Source organism: Dipodomys ordii, unplaced genomic scaffold, assembly GCF_000151885.1.
Source record: "Dipodomys ordii isolate 6190 unplaced genomic scaffold, Dord_2.0 Scaffold120, whole genome shotgun sequence".
Lineage (NCBI taxonomy): Eukaryota > Metazoa > Chordata > Mammalia > Rodentia > Heteromyidae > Dipodomys > Dipodomys ordii.
The window spans coordinates 1,075,951-1,088,399 of NW_012267336.1; the positions used below are offsets into that span (position 1 = coordinate 1,075,951).

At 38.7% G+C, this 12,449-nt stretch overlaps 1 protein-coding gene across 2 annotated transcripts in view; it reads left to right on the forward strand.

The window, feature by feature from the left end:
* Nucleotides 1-12,449, forward strand: part of Btbd9 (BTB (POZ) domain containing 9) — a 334,637-nt gene that overhangs the window by 22,756 nt on the left and 299,432 nt on the right. For both annotated transcript variants that reach the window (XM_013029650.1, XM_013029651.1), the window contains exons 2-4: nucleotides 3,543-3,754; nucleotides 5,268-5,631; nucleotides 7,866-8,130. In XM_013029650.1, the coding sequence (XP_012885104.1) occupies nucleotides 3,570-3,754; nucleotides 5,268-5,631; nucleotides 7,866-8,130 (814 nt within the window). In that variant the 5' untranslated portion in view covers nucleotides 3,543-3,569. The remainder of the gene's footprint in view (nucleotides 1-3,542; nucleotides 3,755-5,267; nucleotides 5,632-7,865; nucleotides 8,131-12,449) is intronic.

Consider the following 12,449-nt stretch of genomic DNA (forward strand, 5'->3'; position numbering starts at 1 on the left):
TAATACACAGACCCTTGTGGGACAAAGCTCATCCAAGTACCTGCAAAAACTGTCTAAATAGGTGACTCTTTTCCAGGCTACTTATTAAAATCACTTCACAGTGGTGATTCTGATGCCTGGGCCCCATTTCAGATCAGTTCAGTACAAGTCTGATGGGTGGGACTCAAGCATCCTATATTTTCCTTTTTATCAAAAGCTCTCCTTGTAGATCCAGGGAAAGGTGGGCTTGTTGAAAATTACTGGTATAATTTATTTCTATACACTAATAAAATTGTGTTTATTCCATACTGAGCGGCTATTTTCTGTGCTCAGTAATCTTCTCTTTATGACTCCACTTGGAAAACTATAATTAAAATGTAAATTTAGAAAAAATGAAATTATATGTATTGAAAAGAGAAGATCTGGGAACCTATTAACATAGTTACATATGTAGTATTAATATTCATGATACATCATCAGTTGAAGAATTGTAAAATCAGTCATCATTTATCAGGAGTATTGTATCCCTTCATCTAGGAAAAAGGAGTCTGTTTTATTTAAAGTCACGTGTCATTATTGAAATAGTGGATAGTAATGTGAGCATTACTGTTGAGAGAAATCTCTAATGGAATTTTGAAGTCAGTAGCTTTCAGAATTTCATGGTCAATGTTATGAAATAATCGAGTTGTTTTGAGCATCAATTGGATAACCCAGAAGAAATAAGATGACAAAAACTCTGTCTGATCCTTTAGAGTCTCAGTTCTTATATGCTGAACAATGTCTTTATATTAGACTGGGCAAGATTGGTAAACCGTGGCCTTTGTGCCAAGTTCAGCTTTTTTTTCCCCAGAAATACTTTTATTGGAACACAAGCATGTTCATTCATTTAATTATGGCATGTGGCTGCTTTGGAATTCCCAGGCAGAGATGAATAGTTGTGACAAAGGTTGTGTAGTGGACAAAGCCTAAGCTATTTATTCTCTAGCCATTTGCAAAAAGTTTGACAACCCCTGTTAGTCTATTTTATCATACATTATCTGCAACATGGGTCATTTTAAGCTGAATTTGATCTTTTATACACAAGTAACTAGAAATGAATAATATAGTGTTTGAGGACTTTCAAGTAGAGATTGCAGTTGAGGGAGAGATTTGCCTTGGTAACAAGGAAAGTAAGCTACCTGTCTTCTTGAGGAGTCTACTGTAGGGGACCAGCAGCTTTGCTCACTTACCTGGGGCATTTATTTCCTTGCCCAGATCATCCACTATGTTCTCCCACCCGTGTTGATGGGCAGGCACGTGATAGCAGGCACTTAACTTTCTCACACATCTTGCTAAGAGTGGAAGATTAGAGCTATTTAGTTTTTTAATCTTTGTCCAAATAGGGGGTTAAAGAAGGTAGAGGGAAGTCTGTTGGAGAGAGCATATCTGACTCAGATCTGCTAATCTCAGTGCCATAGAGCTACCTCTGAACTGCCAGTTACTTCTGTCTACCTGGGGCACTTGAATGTTAGTTAAGACCCTCGTCCACTTTCTGGGTTCCTTGCACCTAGAAAAGGAGTACCTGCAAGTGGAGAGTTAAAGCTAAATATTTTTTTTTGCTTTCTAAGATCACAATTCCCCTTTCTAACATGTAAAACTGTTAATCAACTTTTGGTCCCTTGACTTTGTTACTTTTGTAGAAAGATAGTGCATGGAAAGCAAGAAATCGCCTATCAGTGAAAGAAGATGTAATGACATTCTGGTAAACATTAGCACCAGAGCCACACATTTAGACTGGTCATCTTTTTGTTTTGTTTTTGTTTTTGAGACAGGGCCTTACTGTGTAGACCAGGCTACCTTCAAACTTATGATACTTTTGCTTTAGCCACTGAGTTCTGGGATTAGATTTTTAGCCTACTAAGCCTGTCTGTGAAGTTATGTCTTGATAATAATGCCAGGGTAATTTTTCATTTGAGAGTGGTTAGGCTCCTATACATTTTCATTAATAAATGTTTAGTAATTTTTATGACTCCAGAATTTTTTTTTTAAACCAGTCCTGGGGCTTGAACTTTGGGCCTGGGCACTGTCATTGAGCTCCTTTTGCTCAGGGCTAGCACTCTACCACTTGAGCCCCAGTGTCACTTCCGGCTTTTTCTGTGATTAATGGAGATGTGTCTCAGGGACTTTCCTATCCACGTTGGCTTTGAACCTCATTCCTCAGATCTCAGTCTCTGTGTACCTAAGATTATAGGCGTGAGCCACTTGCACCCAGATGACTTTGGATTTTTTTTTTTTGGTTGGTTGTGGTGCTTGAACTCTGGGCCTGGGCACTGTCTCTCAGCTCTTCAGCTCAGGCTAGCGCTCTACCACGTGAGCCACAGTGCCATTTCCTTTTTTTTTTTTTTTTTGTGGTTTATTGGAGATAAGAGTCTCATGGACTTTCCTGCCCAGGGGCTAGCTTTGAACCTAGGTCTTCAAATCTCAGCCTCCTGAGTAGCTAGGATTACAGGCGTGAGCCACTGGTGCTCGGCTTCCAGAATATTTTTTTTTTGGGGGGGGGGAGCGGGGGTCTAGTAGTAGGCCTGAACTCTGGGCCTGGGTGCTGTCCCTCAGCTCTTCAGCTCAAGGCTAGCGCTCTACCACCTGAGCCACAGCGCCACTTCCGGCTTTTTTCTTTTTGCTTATGTGGTGCTGGGGAATCGAACCCAGGGCCTCAAGCATGCAAGGCAAGTGCTCTACCACTGAGCCACCTTCCCAGCCCCTCCAGAATATTTTTATAAAATATTTAAAATTATTTTAGACCCAAATTTTTTGCATAATACCTAATTATTTCATTTGGGTCTAGATCTATGCCTGAAAAGACTTTGTCTGGGTATAATTGTATGCAACCTTACTAAATTAATGTATGTTAAAAGATTATTCTGCTTGTTGAATTTTCTTTTTCTGAGGTACATAAGGAATATGAGACCTGTATTTGGCTCAATTTTGTAAGCTGTGATGGTTCAAGTGCTCATAGTATTTTTGCTTTCATAGTGTGATAAGGCAGTGAAGGCAATGGCATTAATGAAAGCAAGTTGAATTACTTAGAGTAAGATTAAGAAGGAGACTTGTGGACATTCTGGAGGTTGAAACAGGAAGATTGCCAGTTTAAGCCACACAGTGAAATTTTGTTTAAAAAAAAAGAAAGAAAAGAAAAAAAACCCAAACATCAATGATGAACTTTTTCTTATGTAAAATTTTGAGCACTTTATTTTATTTTATTTTTGTTGGTTGAACTCAGGGCCTAGGCACTGTCCCTGATCCTCTTTGTGCTCAAGGCTAGTGCTCTACCATGTTAAGCCACAGCCCCATTCTGGATTTTGAGTAGTGGTTAATTGGAGATTTGTCTCACAGGGACTTTCTTGCCCCAGCTAGTGTGGATCCTCAGATCTTGGCCTCTTGAGTAGTTAGATTACAGGAGTGAGCCACCAGCACTCAGCTTAAGCACTTTAAAGGTTTACTTAGCTATGTTTATGATCAGTGTTCTTTTTTTTAAAGTGCTCCCCTTGTCCTCCACTAACTCTGATCCCTTCTTTTTAAAATAGGTCAGCGACTATCGCCTGTTCCACAAGATGAGTAACAGCCATCCCTTGCGCCCCTTCACTGCCGTGGGGGAGATTGATCATGTGCACATTTTGTCTGAACATATTGGTGCCTTGTTGATTGGGGAAGAGTATGGTGATGTCACGTTTGTTGTGGAAAAGAAACGGTTCCCTGCCCACAGGGTGATTTTAGCCGCCAGGTGCCAATATTTTCGGTAAGTATAGTATTGTTTTTTGAAGATTCAAGTCACTTGGAGAAAACATTGGTATTTTCTCCTCTATGAGAATATATAAACAAGCAGAGACAAATGTGAGCAATTTTTCAACTCAGCATCTGTAAAAAAGTCCATCTTTATTGACTTCTTGTTATTTTTTGTTTTGAGACTTACCTTAGAAATGAAAACTTAGGGCTGGGAATGTGGCTCAGTGGTAGAGTGCTTGCCTCGCATGCATGAGGCCCTGGGTTCGATTCCTCAGCACCACATAAGCAGGAAAAAAAAGCCGGAAGTGGCACTGTAGCTCAAGTGGTAGAGTGCTAGCCTTGAGCTGAAGAGCTGAAGGACAGCGCCCAGGCCCAGAGTTCAGGCCCACGACCGGAGGGCCCCCACCCCCCAAAAAAAGAAATGAAAACTTAGAAAGTGTATCTTTCACACAGTACTGGTCAACTATTTTCAACTATTTCTCCTTACAGTAGATGACTAATGTGAGTTACACTAATGTACTAGCAGATAGACTTCTCGTTGTAGGTAAGCTGCTCTTCCAATTAGCTAATGGACATATGCCTCTTGGTTTCAGACAACTGAGGTCTAGGACCTATAAGCAACCTCTTAGACATAAAATTTGACATTTCTAAGTATTTACTGAAACTAAGTTTCATAGCTCTTAGAATCAAGACAAAACTTTTTTTTTTTTTGTCAGTCATGGGGCTTGAACTCTGGGCCTGGGACACCTTGGGCTAGCACTCTACCACTTGATCCACAGCGCCACTTCCTGCTTTTTCTGCTTAGGTGGTGCTGAGGAATTGAACCCAGGGCCTCATGCATGCAAGGCAAGCACTCTACTACTGAGCCACCTTCCCAGTCCCTGTTGTTTGTTTTTATTTTATATCTTCCATTTAGAGTTGAGCTTGAAACTGCCTATTAACCTTTGACATCTTTACCCTGGTATGGAATTAATTTAAAATTATGGAATTTATGGAATTAATTTAAAATTATTTTTAAAACAATTTCTCTTTAGGGTGCAGGTGGCTCATGTAATCCTAGCTACTCAGGAAGCTGAGACTGAGCATCTAGGTTTCAAGACAAATCTGAGAGATACCTATCCCCAGTTAATAAGCAAAAAGCCAGAAGTGAAAGTATAGCTCAAATGATATAGCATCAGCAGCATTAACTTTGAATGAAGAGTTCTAAGCAAGAACATGAAGCCCTGGGGTCAAGACACAATATTGGTGTGCATTCACACACACAAATCATTCTTTTTCTTGGTGGTACTAAGGTTTGAACTCAGGACCTCATGCTTGCTAGGTAGGTACTTTGCATTTGAGTCATACCCCAGCTGGCTTCTTGATTTCTTTACAGAACCATTTAGATGATTACTTTTTGTTTCTTTACTTGGGTCTTTGTTAAGCAAATTTATGATTAAATAGTATTATTAGCAATTATTTAATGTATTTTATAGCAAATCCTATTTGAAATTTCACTCCTACATTTCTTCTCTTCTGATGTGCAGAGCATTACTGTATGGTGGAATGCGAGAGTCTCAGCCTGAAGCAGAAATCCCTCTGCAAGACACCACTGCAGAAGCATTCACAATGCTGCTTAAATATATCTACACTGGGAGGGCAACACTGACAGATGAGAAGGAGGAGGTGCTGCTGGATTTTTTGAGTCTGGCTCATAAATATGGATTTCCAGAGCTGGAAGATTCTACCTCTGAGTATCTCTGTACCATACTCAACATTCAGAATGTCTGTATGACTTTTGATGTTGCCAGTCTGTACTCACTTCCCAAGTTAACATGTATGTGCTGCTTATTCATGGACAGAAATGCTCAGGAGGTACTCTCAAGTGAAGGTTTTCTCTCCCTTTCCAAGGTATATAATAGTCTGCAAGTAATTTGTTGTAAGCATCCATTACTTTATGTCTTTATAGTGATAATACAGCATTGACTGAGATTGAGGAAATAGAGATTATTGGTACCAAAGAGATTGTCTGGTTTCACTATTTCTGCATCCTGGAGCTCTCTCTCTCTCTCTCTCTCTTTCTCTCTCTGTCTTTCCCAGTCTTAAGTTTGAATTCAGGGCTTTGAGCAAGCTCAGTGGTGCTGTACCACTTGAATAATGGCTTTTTGCTGATTATTATTATTATTTTTTTGTCGGTTGTGGGGCTTGAACTCTGGGCCTGGGCGCTGTCCTTCAGCTCTTCAGCTCAAGGCGAGCGCTCTACCACTTGAGCTACAGCACCACTTCCGGTTTTCTGGTGGTTTATTGGAGATAGGAGTCTCACGGTCTCTCCTGCCCGGGCTGGCTTTGAACCACGATCCTCAGATCTCAGCCTCCTGAGTAGCTAGGATTACAGGCGTGAGCCACCAGCGCCCGGCTTGCTGATTATTTTTTAAGTTTTATACCCAGGCTGCCTTTGAACTGTGATCCTTGGAGTTCATGAACCACCAGTGCCTGACTTGTTATTTATTTATTTGTTGTTTTTCTTCTTCTCTCCCTGCACTTTGCCAGTCTTGTAGCTTGAACCTGGGCACTATTCCTGATCTTCTTTTGCTCAAGGCCTATCTCTTGAGCCACAGTGCCACATCCAGCTTTTTCTGTTTATGTGGTACTGAGGAATCGAACCCAGAGCTTCATGCATGTGAGGCAAGCACTCTACCACTAACCCACTTTCTCAGCCCCTATCTCTCAGTTTTAAAGATCTTTTGGTGTGGATTATGTGGAAAAGAGATTGTTCTTTAGTGTTTTTAATGTGATGACAGATATGATTCTTTGTGGTCTTACAGACACTTTTTGGTTTCATTTTCTCTGATAGAGAACATAGAGAATACAACTAATAGTTCTTTAAGAGGAAAATTTCTAAAGTAGAAATCATTGAAGGTCTCTAAGTTACTGCATTTATTTATTTATTTATTTATTTTCTTGGGGGTCTGGTCGTGGGGCCTGAACTCTGGGCCTAGGTGCTGTCCCTCAGCTCTTCAGCTCAAGGCTAGCACTCTACACTTGAGCCACAGCGCCACTTCCAGCGTTTTTCTTTTTGCTTATGTGGTGTTGAGGAATCGAACCCAGGGCCTCATGCATGCAAGGCAAGCACTCTACCACTGAACCACCTTCCCAGCCCCAGTTACTGCATTTATACATTGGCTCAAATTCATCATTACAGCTCAAGTAAAAATACCTTGCTCAAATCTTTTCTGAACTCTGAGTGGTGGTAGTCTCTCTCTTTTTTGTGTTCCTCTTGATGTGTTGCATAACTCAAGTGAGATGTCTTGAAAAGCCAAGTTTGAGTATAAACATTTTTTACTATCCTACTTAATTTTTACAGGCAAGATTTTTTAGGTAGTACTTGTGTTGATGGAGTCAGTGTTGGGAGCTGAGAACAACAACAAAAAATGGTAGTGCAAAATCAAAATATTTTGACTTTTAAGTGCCAGAGGTATCCTTATTGACCTACAAATACGCACTCTTCTAAAGAACCTGTTTACTAGGTACTTGGAAGGTAGAGATCAGGGGTTAAGGTTTGGGGCAATTTAAGGCTGGCCTGGGCAAAAACATTTTCTAGACTCCATCTCAACCAGTGGCTAGATGCTGTACTATGTACTTATCATCCCAGGAGGAGGTAGAAATAGGATTGCAGTCTAGGCCAGCCTGAATATGACGTGAGACCCTATGTTGAAAATAATGAACACATAAAAAGAATGATGGAGTGGCTTAAGTGGTAGTGCAACTACTTAGCAAACATGAGATCCTGAGTTCAAACAAAATTATTGCCAAAAAGAAAAAAAACAATATGTTGATAAGACTTCACTTTGATATTTTAAGCAAAATTGTTGAGATTGGTATTAGAAAGGATTAAGTTTAGAATAATAGTTTTTTATGTAGTGGTACAGAATGCCTGGGCAGGAAAGAAAGGCGCTACCATCCTTTCTTAATATTCACAGAGCTGTAAGGGTCAAGAGAGTATTGGCACAAAGTATAAAGAAATAAGAGGGTCAAAAAGAATTGTCTAAATATAAGTAATTTCAATGGTTCTGTAAAGGTTTACTGATTGATCATGCACATGATTGGGCCCCATCATAATTGGTTTTTCTCTTTATCCTTTTCAGGCAGCACTTTTAAACATCGTGTTAAGAGATTCATTTGCAGCCCCTGAAAAAGATATTTTCTTAGCCTTGTTAAACTGGTGTAAGCACAATTCAAAGGAAGATCATGCTGAAATTATGCAGGCTGTTCGTTTACCTCTGATGAGCCTCACCGAACTTCTGAATGTTGTGAGACCTTCGGGACTGTTGTCTCCTGATGCTATTCTGGATGCTATTAAAGTACGATCAGAGAGCCGGGATATGGACCTCAATTATAGAGGCATGCTCAGTAAGTTCTGTTTTCCCTAACTCACCAAGAACTTTTGCTTGCATTTTATGCCATTCTCAACTACAAAAGTAGCTGGAGAACTGCAGTGCTTGTATACATGATATACACAAAACCATAAACACATAACGCTGTCTTCTGTAGCATGTCTTTTCCTGACATCCTCAAGTTCATTTTTCCTGATATTGCGTAGCCATTACAGACCTCAATAGGTATTTCTTGCCACTCTGGAATGGATTTCTCCAATTGCTCTGCAGAATGTTAGAAAAAGACACTTTGCTGAAAATTTTATTCTTGTGTTAAGGCTTTACCTCCCTTTCTCCATCAAGCAAGTACTAAGGACACGCTTCATACTTATTATTAGGTAATATAAACCTTGATGTTCCAAATAACAGCCACAATAGGTAATATTAACAGAGCATGTCTAGCACTTATGTTGTGAGTTTTCTTATCAATGAAAAAATAATAGTAATTAACACAAAATGTTTATGGTGTATTGAGATTAGTTCCTACATGATCATGTAATTCTGACAGTCCTTTCAGGGACTATTTTTAATTACATTTTATAAATGAGGAAAGTGATGCACAGAGAAATTAGATAGTTTGCCCAGTGTCACACAGAAAGGTGAGATGCTCTGAGTTGAACCTATTGTTTGGCTTCAGAGGCCATGTAATTTACTACTAAACTATGCTGCATATGTACAAAACATACTCTCTGTCTTGGAACTTTTAAATTTCATCATGGAAGCAAAATATAACACCTGTGGTAATTTAAATATAGCAGCTTTCAAGAGGGGTACATGCTGTGGAAATTCAGAAGAGTGCCTTAGGATGATGGAGGAAGATTTCATGTAGATTATGAAACTTGAGTTTGATTTGAAGGAATCAAAGCATGAGGAACCATGACTAGAGTATTTTGATTACAACAGAAGGTTTATATTGGTTCATAATAGTGTATAGGTCACTTGAAGCCAAATCATGAAACAGTTGAAATCTCCTTTTTTTTTTTTTTTGGCTAGTCCTTGGGCTTGAACTCAGGGTCTGGGTACTTTCCCTGAGTCTTTTGCCCAGGCTAGCACTCTACCACTAGACACAGTGCCACTTCTGGATTTTTCTGTTTATGTGGTACTGAGGAATTGAACCCAGGGCTTCATGCATACTGACAAGCACTCTACCACTAAGCCACATACCCAGCCCCTTAAATCTCCTTTATATGTAGCAAGGAGCTAATTTTAAGAGAGGGAATCATCTGTGTACAGTGGTTTGTAAAGATTGTCCCAAAGGAAAAAACAGAGCTAGTAAGACCAATGAAGTGAGAATTTAATCTCTGCACAGTTGATACGGCTTTAAACCAGAATGGTTTAAATGAAAAATAAATATATAGAATAAATAAAAATAAATATATAAAAGGAATATTGTGGAAAAATAGTACATCTTGGTGTGATATAAGGGGTTTAAATTTGGAGATTAAGTTTAGAATAAAGTTACCATATTTTCTCAACTTTCTGCTGCATCACATCACAATGTCTACATCCCAACTTCAGAAGTGCTAAAATTTGAAAAATGTATGATTTACAGCTAATGAAATATGGTACTTCCTTAAAGAAGATGCTAAGCTTGTTTTAGAGTTTATCATGTTTTAATGTTTCCAGGATGCTTAAGATATAGGCTCTATCTCCTGCTTATTTCTTGAGCAATCTCTTTCTTGACCATGGCTTTATACATACTTGACATACTAATTGATCTCAAATAGGTATCTTTAGTCTGTTTCTCTCCTGACTCATCAGGTCTATTTCCTTTCTCTAGACGTAATAGAAAAGGCATAGGTTTAGGAGCCAAATAACTTTTATTTCTGCGCCTGAGTTTGTCACAATACTTGTATGATCTGGTCATAAATTACTTTAAGGAGTTTTAGTTTTATATTTCATATGTTGTGAGAATTAATTGAAATAATGTGTCCACAAATGTATATAGTTCAACATAGAAAGCTTGTTTATATAACTGATTCATTTTTCCTTATCTCTGCACATCAGTATGGGAATTTTCACATTAATTACATTGTTTTAAGCTTTTTTGCTTTATTTGTCTTTGATCCTTGAAGGCAGGGATGATCTTTGTAGGTCTTTGTATTTTGGCAGTTTAACATACAGAATAGCAGATAGCAGGTACTGGTTGAATGCTTGGCACCCTCCCGCCCCCCGCGCCCAAACATAAACAACAACAACAACAACTTCAGAGAAAGATATAATAGGAATGGGATACACATTGCTGTTGTTTCAGAAGCAGTCAAAGCTAGAGATAAGGAATTGAAACCTGGCTAGGTATGGTGGCTTAAGCCTATAATCCTTGCTGTTTGGGAGATGGAAATTAGGGGACAGTGGTTCAAGGCTAGCCCAGGGTTCGAAAGACATTGTCTCAACCAATGGCCAGCTGAGTTGGCACATGCCTGTTATCCCAGTGACAGAGGGAAGCACAAATAGTAGGATTGTAGTCCAGGCCAGCCTAGCCATAAACCAAAACACCACCTTGAAAATAACCAAGGTGAGAAGGAACTGGCAGTGTTGGTCAAGTGGTATCATGGCCCTAAGTTCCAAACCCCAATACCACCAAAAAGACAAAAAAAAAGAAAAAAGAAAGAAAGAGTTGATACCTGGGCCATAATATAGAGTAGGAAGGAAAAAACAAAGCCTGTGACTTGTAGACAATCTATTCTAGGGAATTTAAGGTAGAGAAGGAAGCATTGGAGAAGTAGGAAGATAGCTTCCAACTAAGACAGAGGAGCATTATAAAGGGTAATTATAGGAGAGTACTTTTAAGTGGAGGAGTGGCTAATGGGGTCACGCTGCTGGGAGGACTTTTGGATGTACATTGTGGTGAGTTACTGAGTAGTTTGGTCAGAATCCTGGCTAACAGGGAATTAGAATATGGATGTTTGAAAAGATAGAATATGTAATGTATTGATGATTTGATTAGTAAACTGGGATGAAAGGTCGTAGGAAAGTAGTACGGAAGCTACAGAGAACAGGTTGGAAGAGGTCAGAAGAATTGAGGTATTGGTTAGAATGGGAGACTGGAGGCTGTAGAAGTAACAAGAGGAGTAGTTAATTTTAGACTTTACAAATCCTCTTATGTAACTCCCTTCCCCTTCCCCCATCTTACCCTAGGTCTGATTTGAGCTGCCCTAGAAAGGGATTCATTGAAGGAATGGGCTTGAGATATGGCTTCAGGAGTGAGCTATTTTGGACACTTTACATAGTTACTATGAGGTTGGAATTGATCAGCTGGTCAGCATAGGTATAATAAAGACCTGGGTTATAATAAACCATGAGATTATTTATCAAAGGAGTATCAACCAGTTGAGATTATTAACTCTTAAAACATATTTACTGTGATAATTATTCACTAGTGTTCTTTATTTTGGAGTAAGTTATAAGGAGCCAGGGAGTAGATTATGAAAATGTTTGGAAATCTTTTATTGAACTTCTAAACCTGAATAATGATTAAACAGCAGGACTTTTTCTCCCTGACTTTTCAAGTATTTGATTAGTAAAATCAATAGTTCAATACTAAGGAAACCTAATTATTTCTAATGTTATTATTTTTCTTTAAAAATAGGTTGTTTTAAAATAAATTTTATTTAAAATATCCACACATTCAGATGGCTACTTTTTATTTTCTTGTAAAGGTTGTGTGGGGGTGGGGGGAATAACAGTTTAGACATGTTCCTGGGCTTGAGGATTTGGAAAGATAGGTCTGTTTATTTTGGAATTATTGACAGAATTTATTGGTTCATTTTTTTCTCTTCCCTGGGACTATGTTTAGTATGTTGAAGGCCTTTTTATGGAGTTCAAAGTGGCCCTCTCTTGAACTATGGGCATAGACACTAATGCTTTTTCTCTGAATACATTACTATTGGTTACTGAATTTTTTTTTTCTAACAGCTGAATATCCTGAAATTTACTACATTACAAAGATTTTCTTCCCCCTTGGGGGAGAAAAAGAGTATTCAGAGGATGTTTTTAACTTATGAGTGATAGTTGGTTCTTTATATGTATATATAATGATGAGCATTTATCTATATAGCTGGGGAAAGGTAATTAGCTTTTTAGTGAAATTATTTTTTTCTAGGATATTTGAAATACCTACCTCATTTCTTTTCCTTCCTTCCTTCCTTCCTTCCTTCCTTCCTTCCTTCCTTCCTTCCTTCCTTTCTTCCTTTCTTTCTTCCTTTCTTTCTTTCTTTCTTTCTTTCTTTCTTTCTTTCTTTCTTTCTTTCTTTCTTTCTTTCTTTCTTTCTTTCTTTCTTTCTTTCTTTCTTTCTT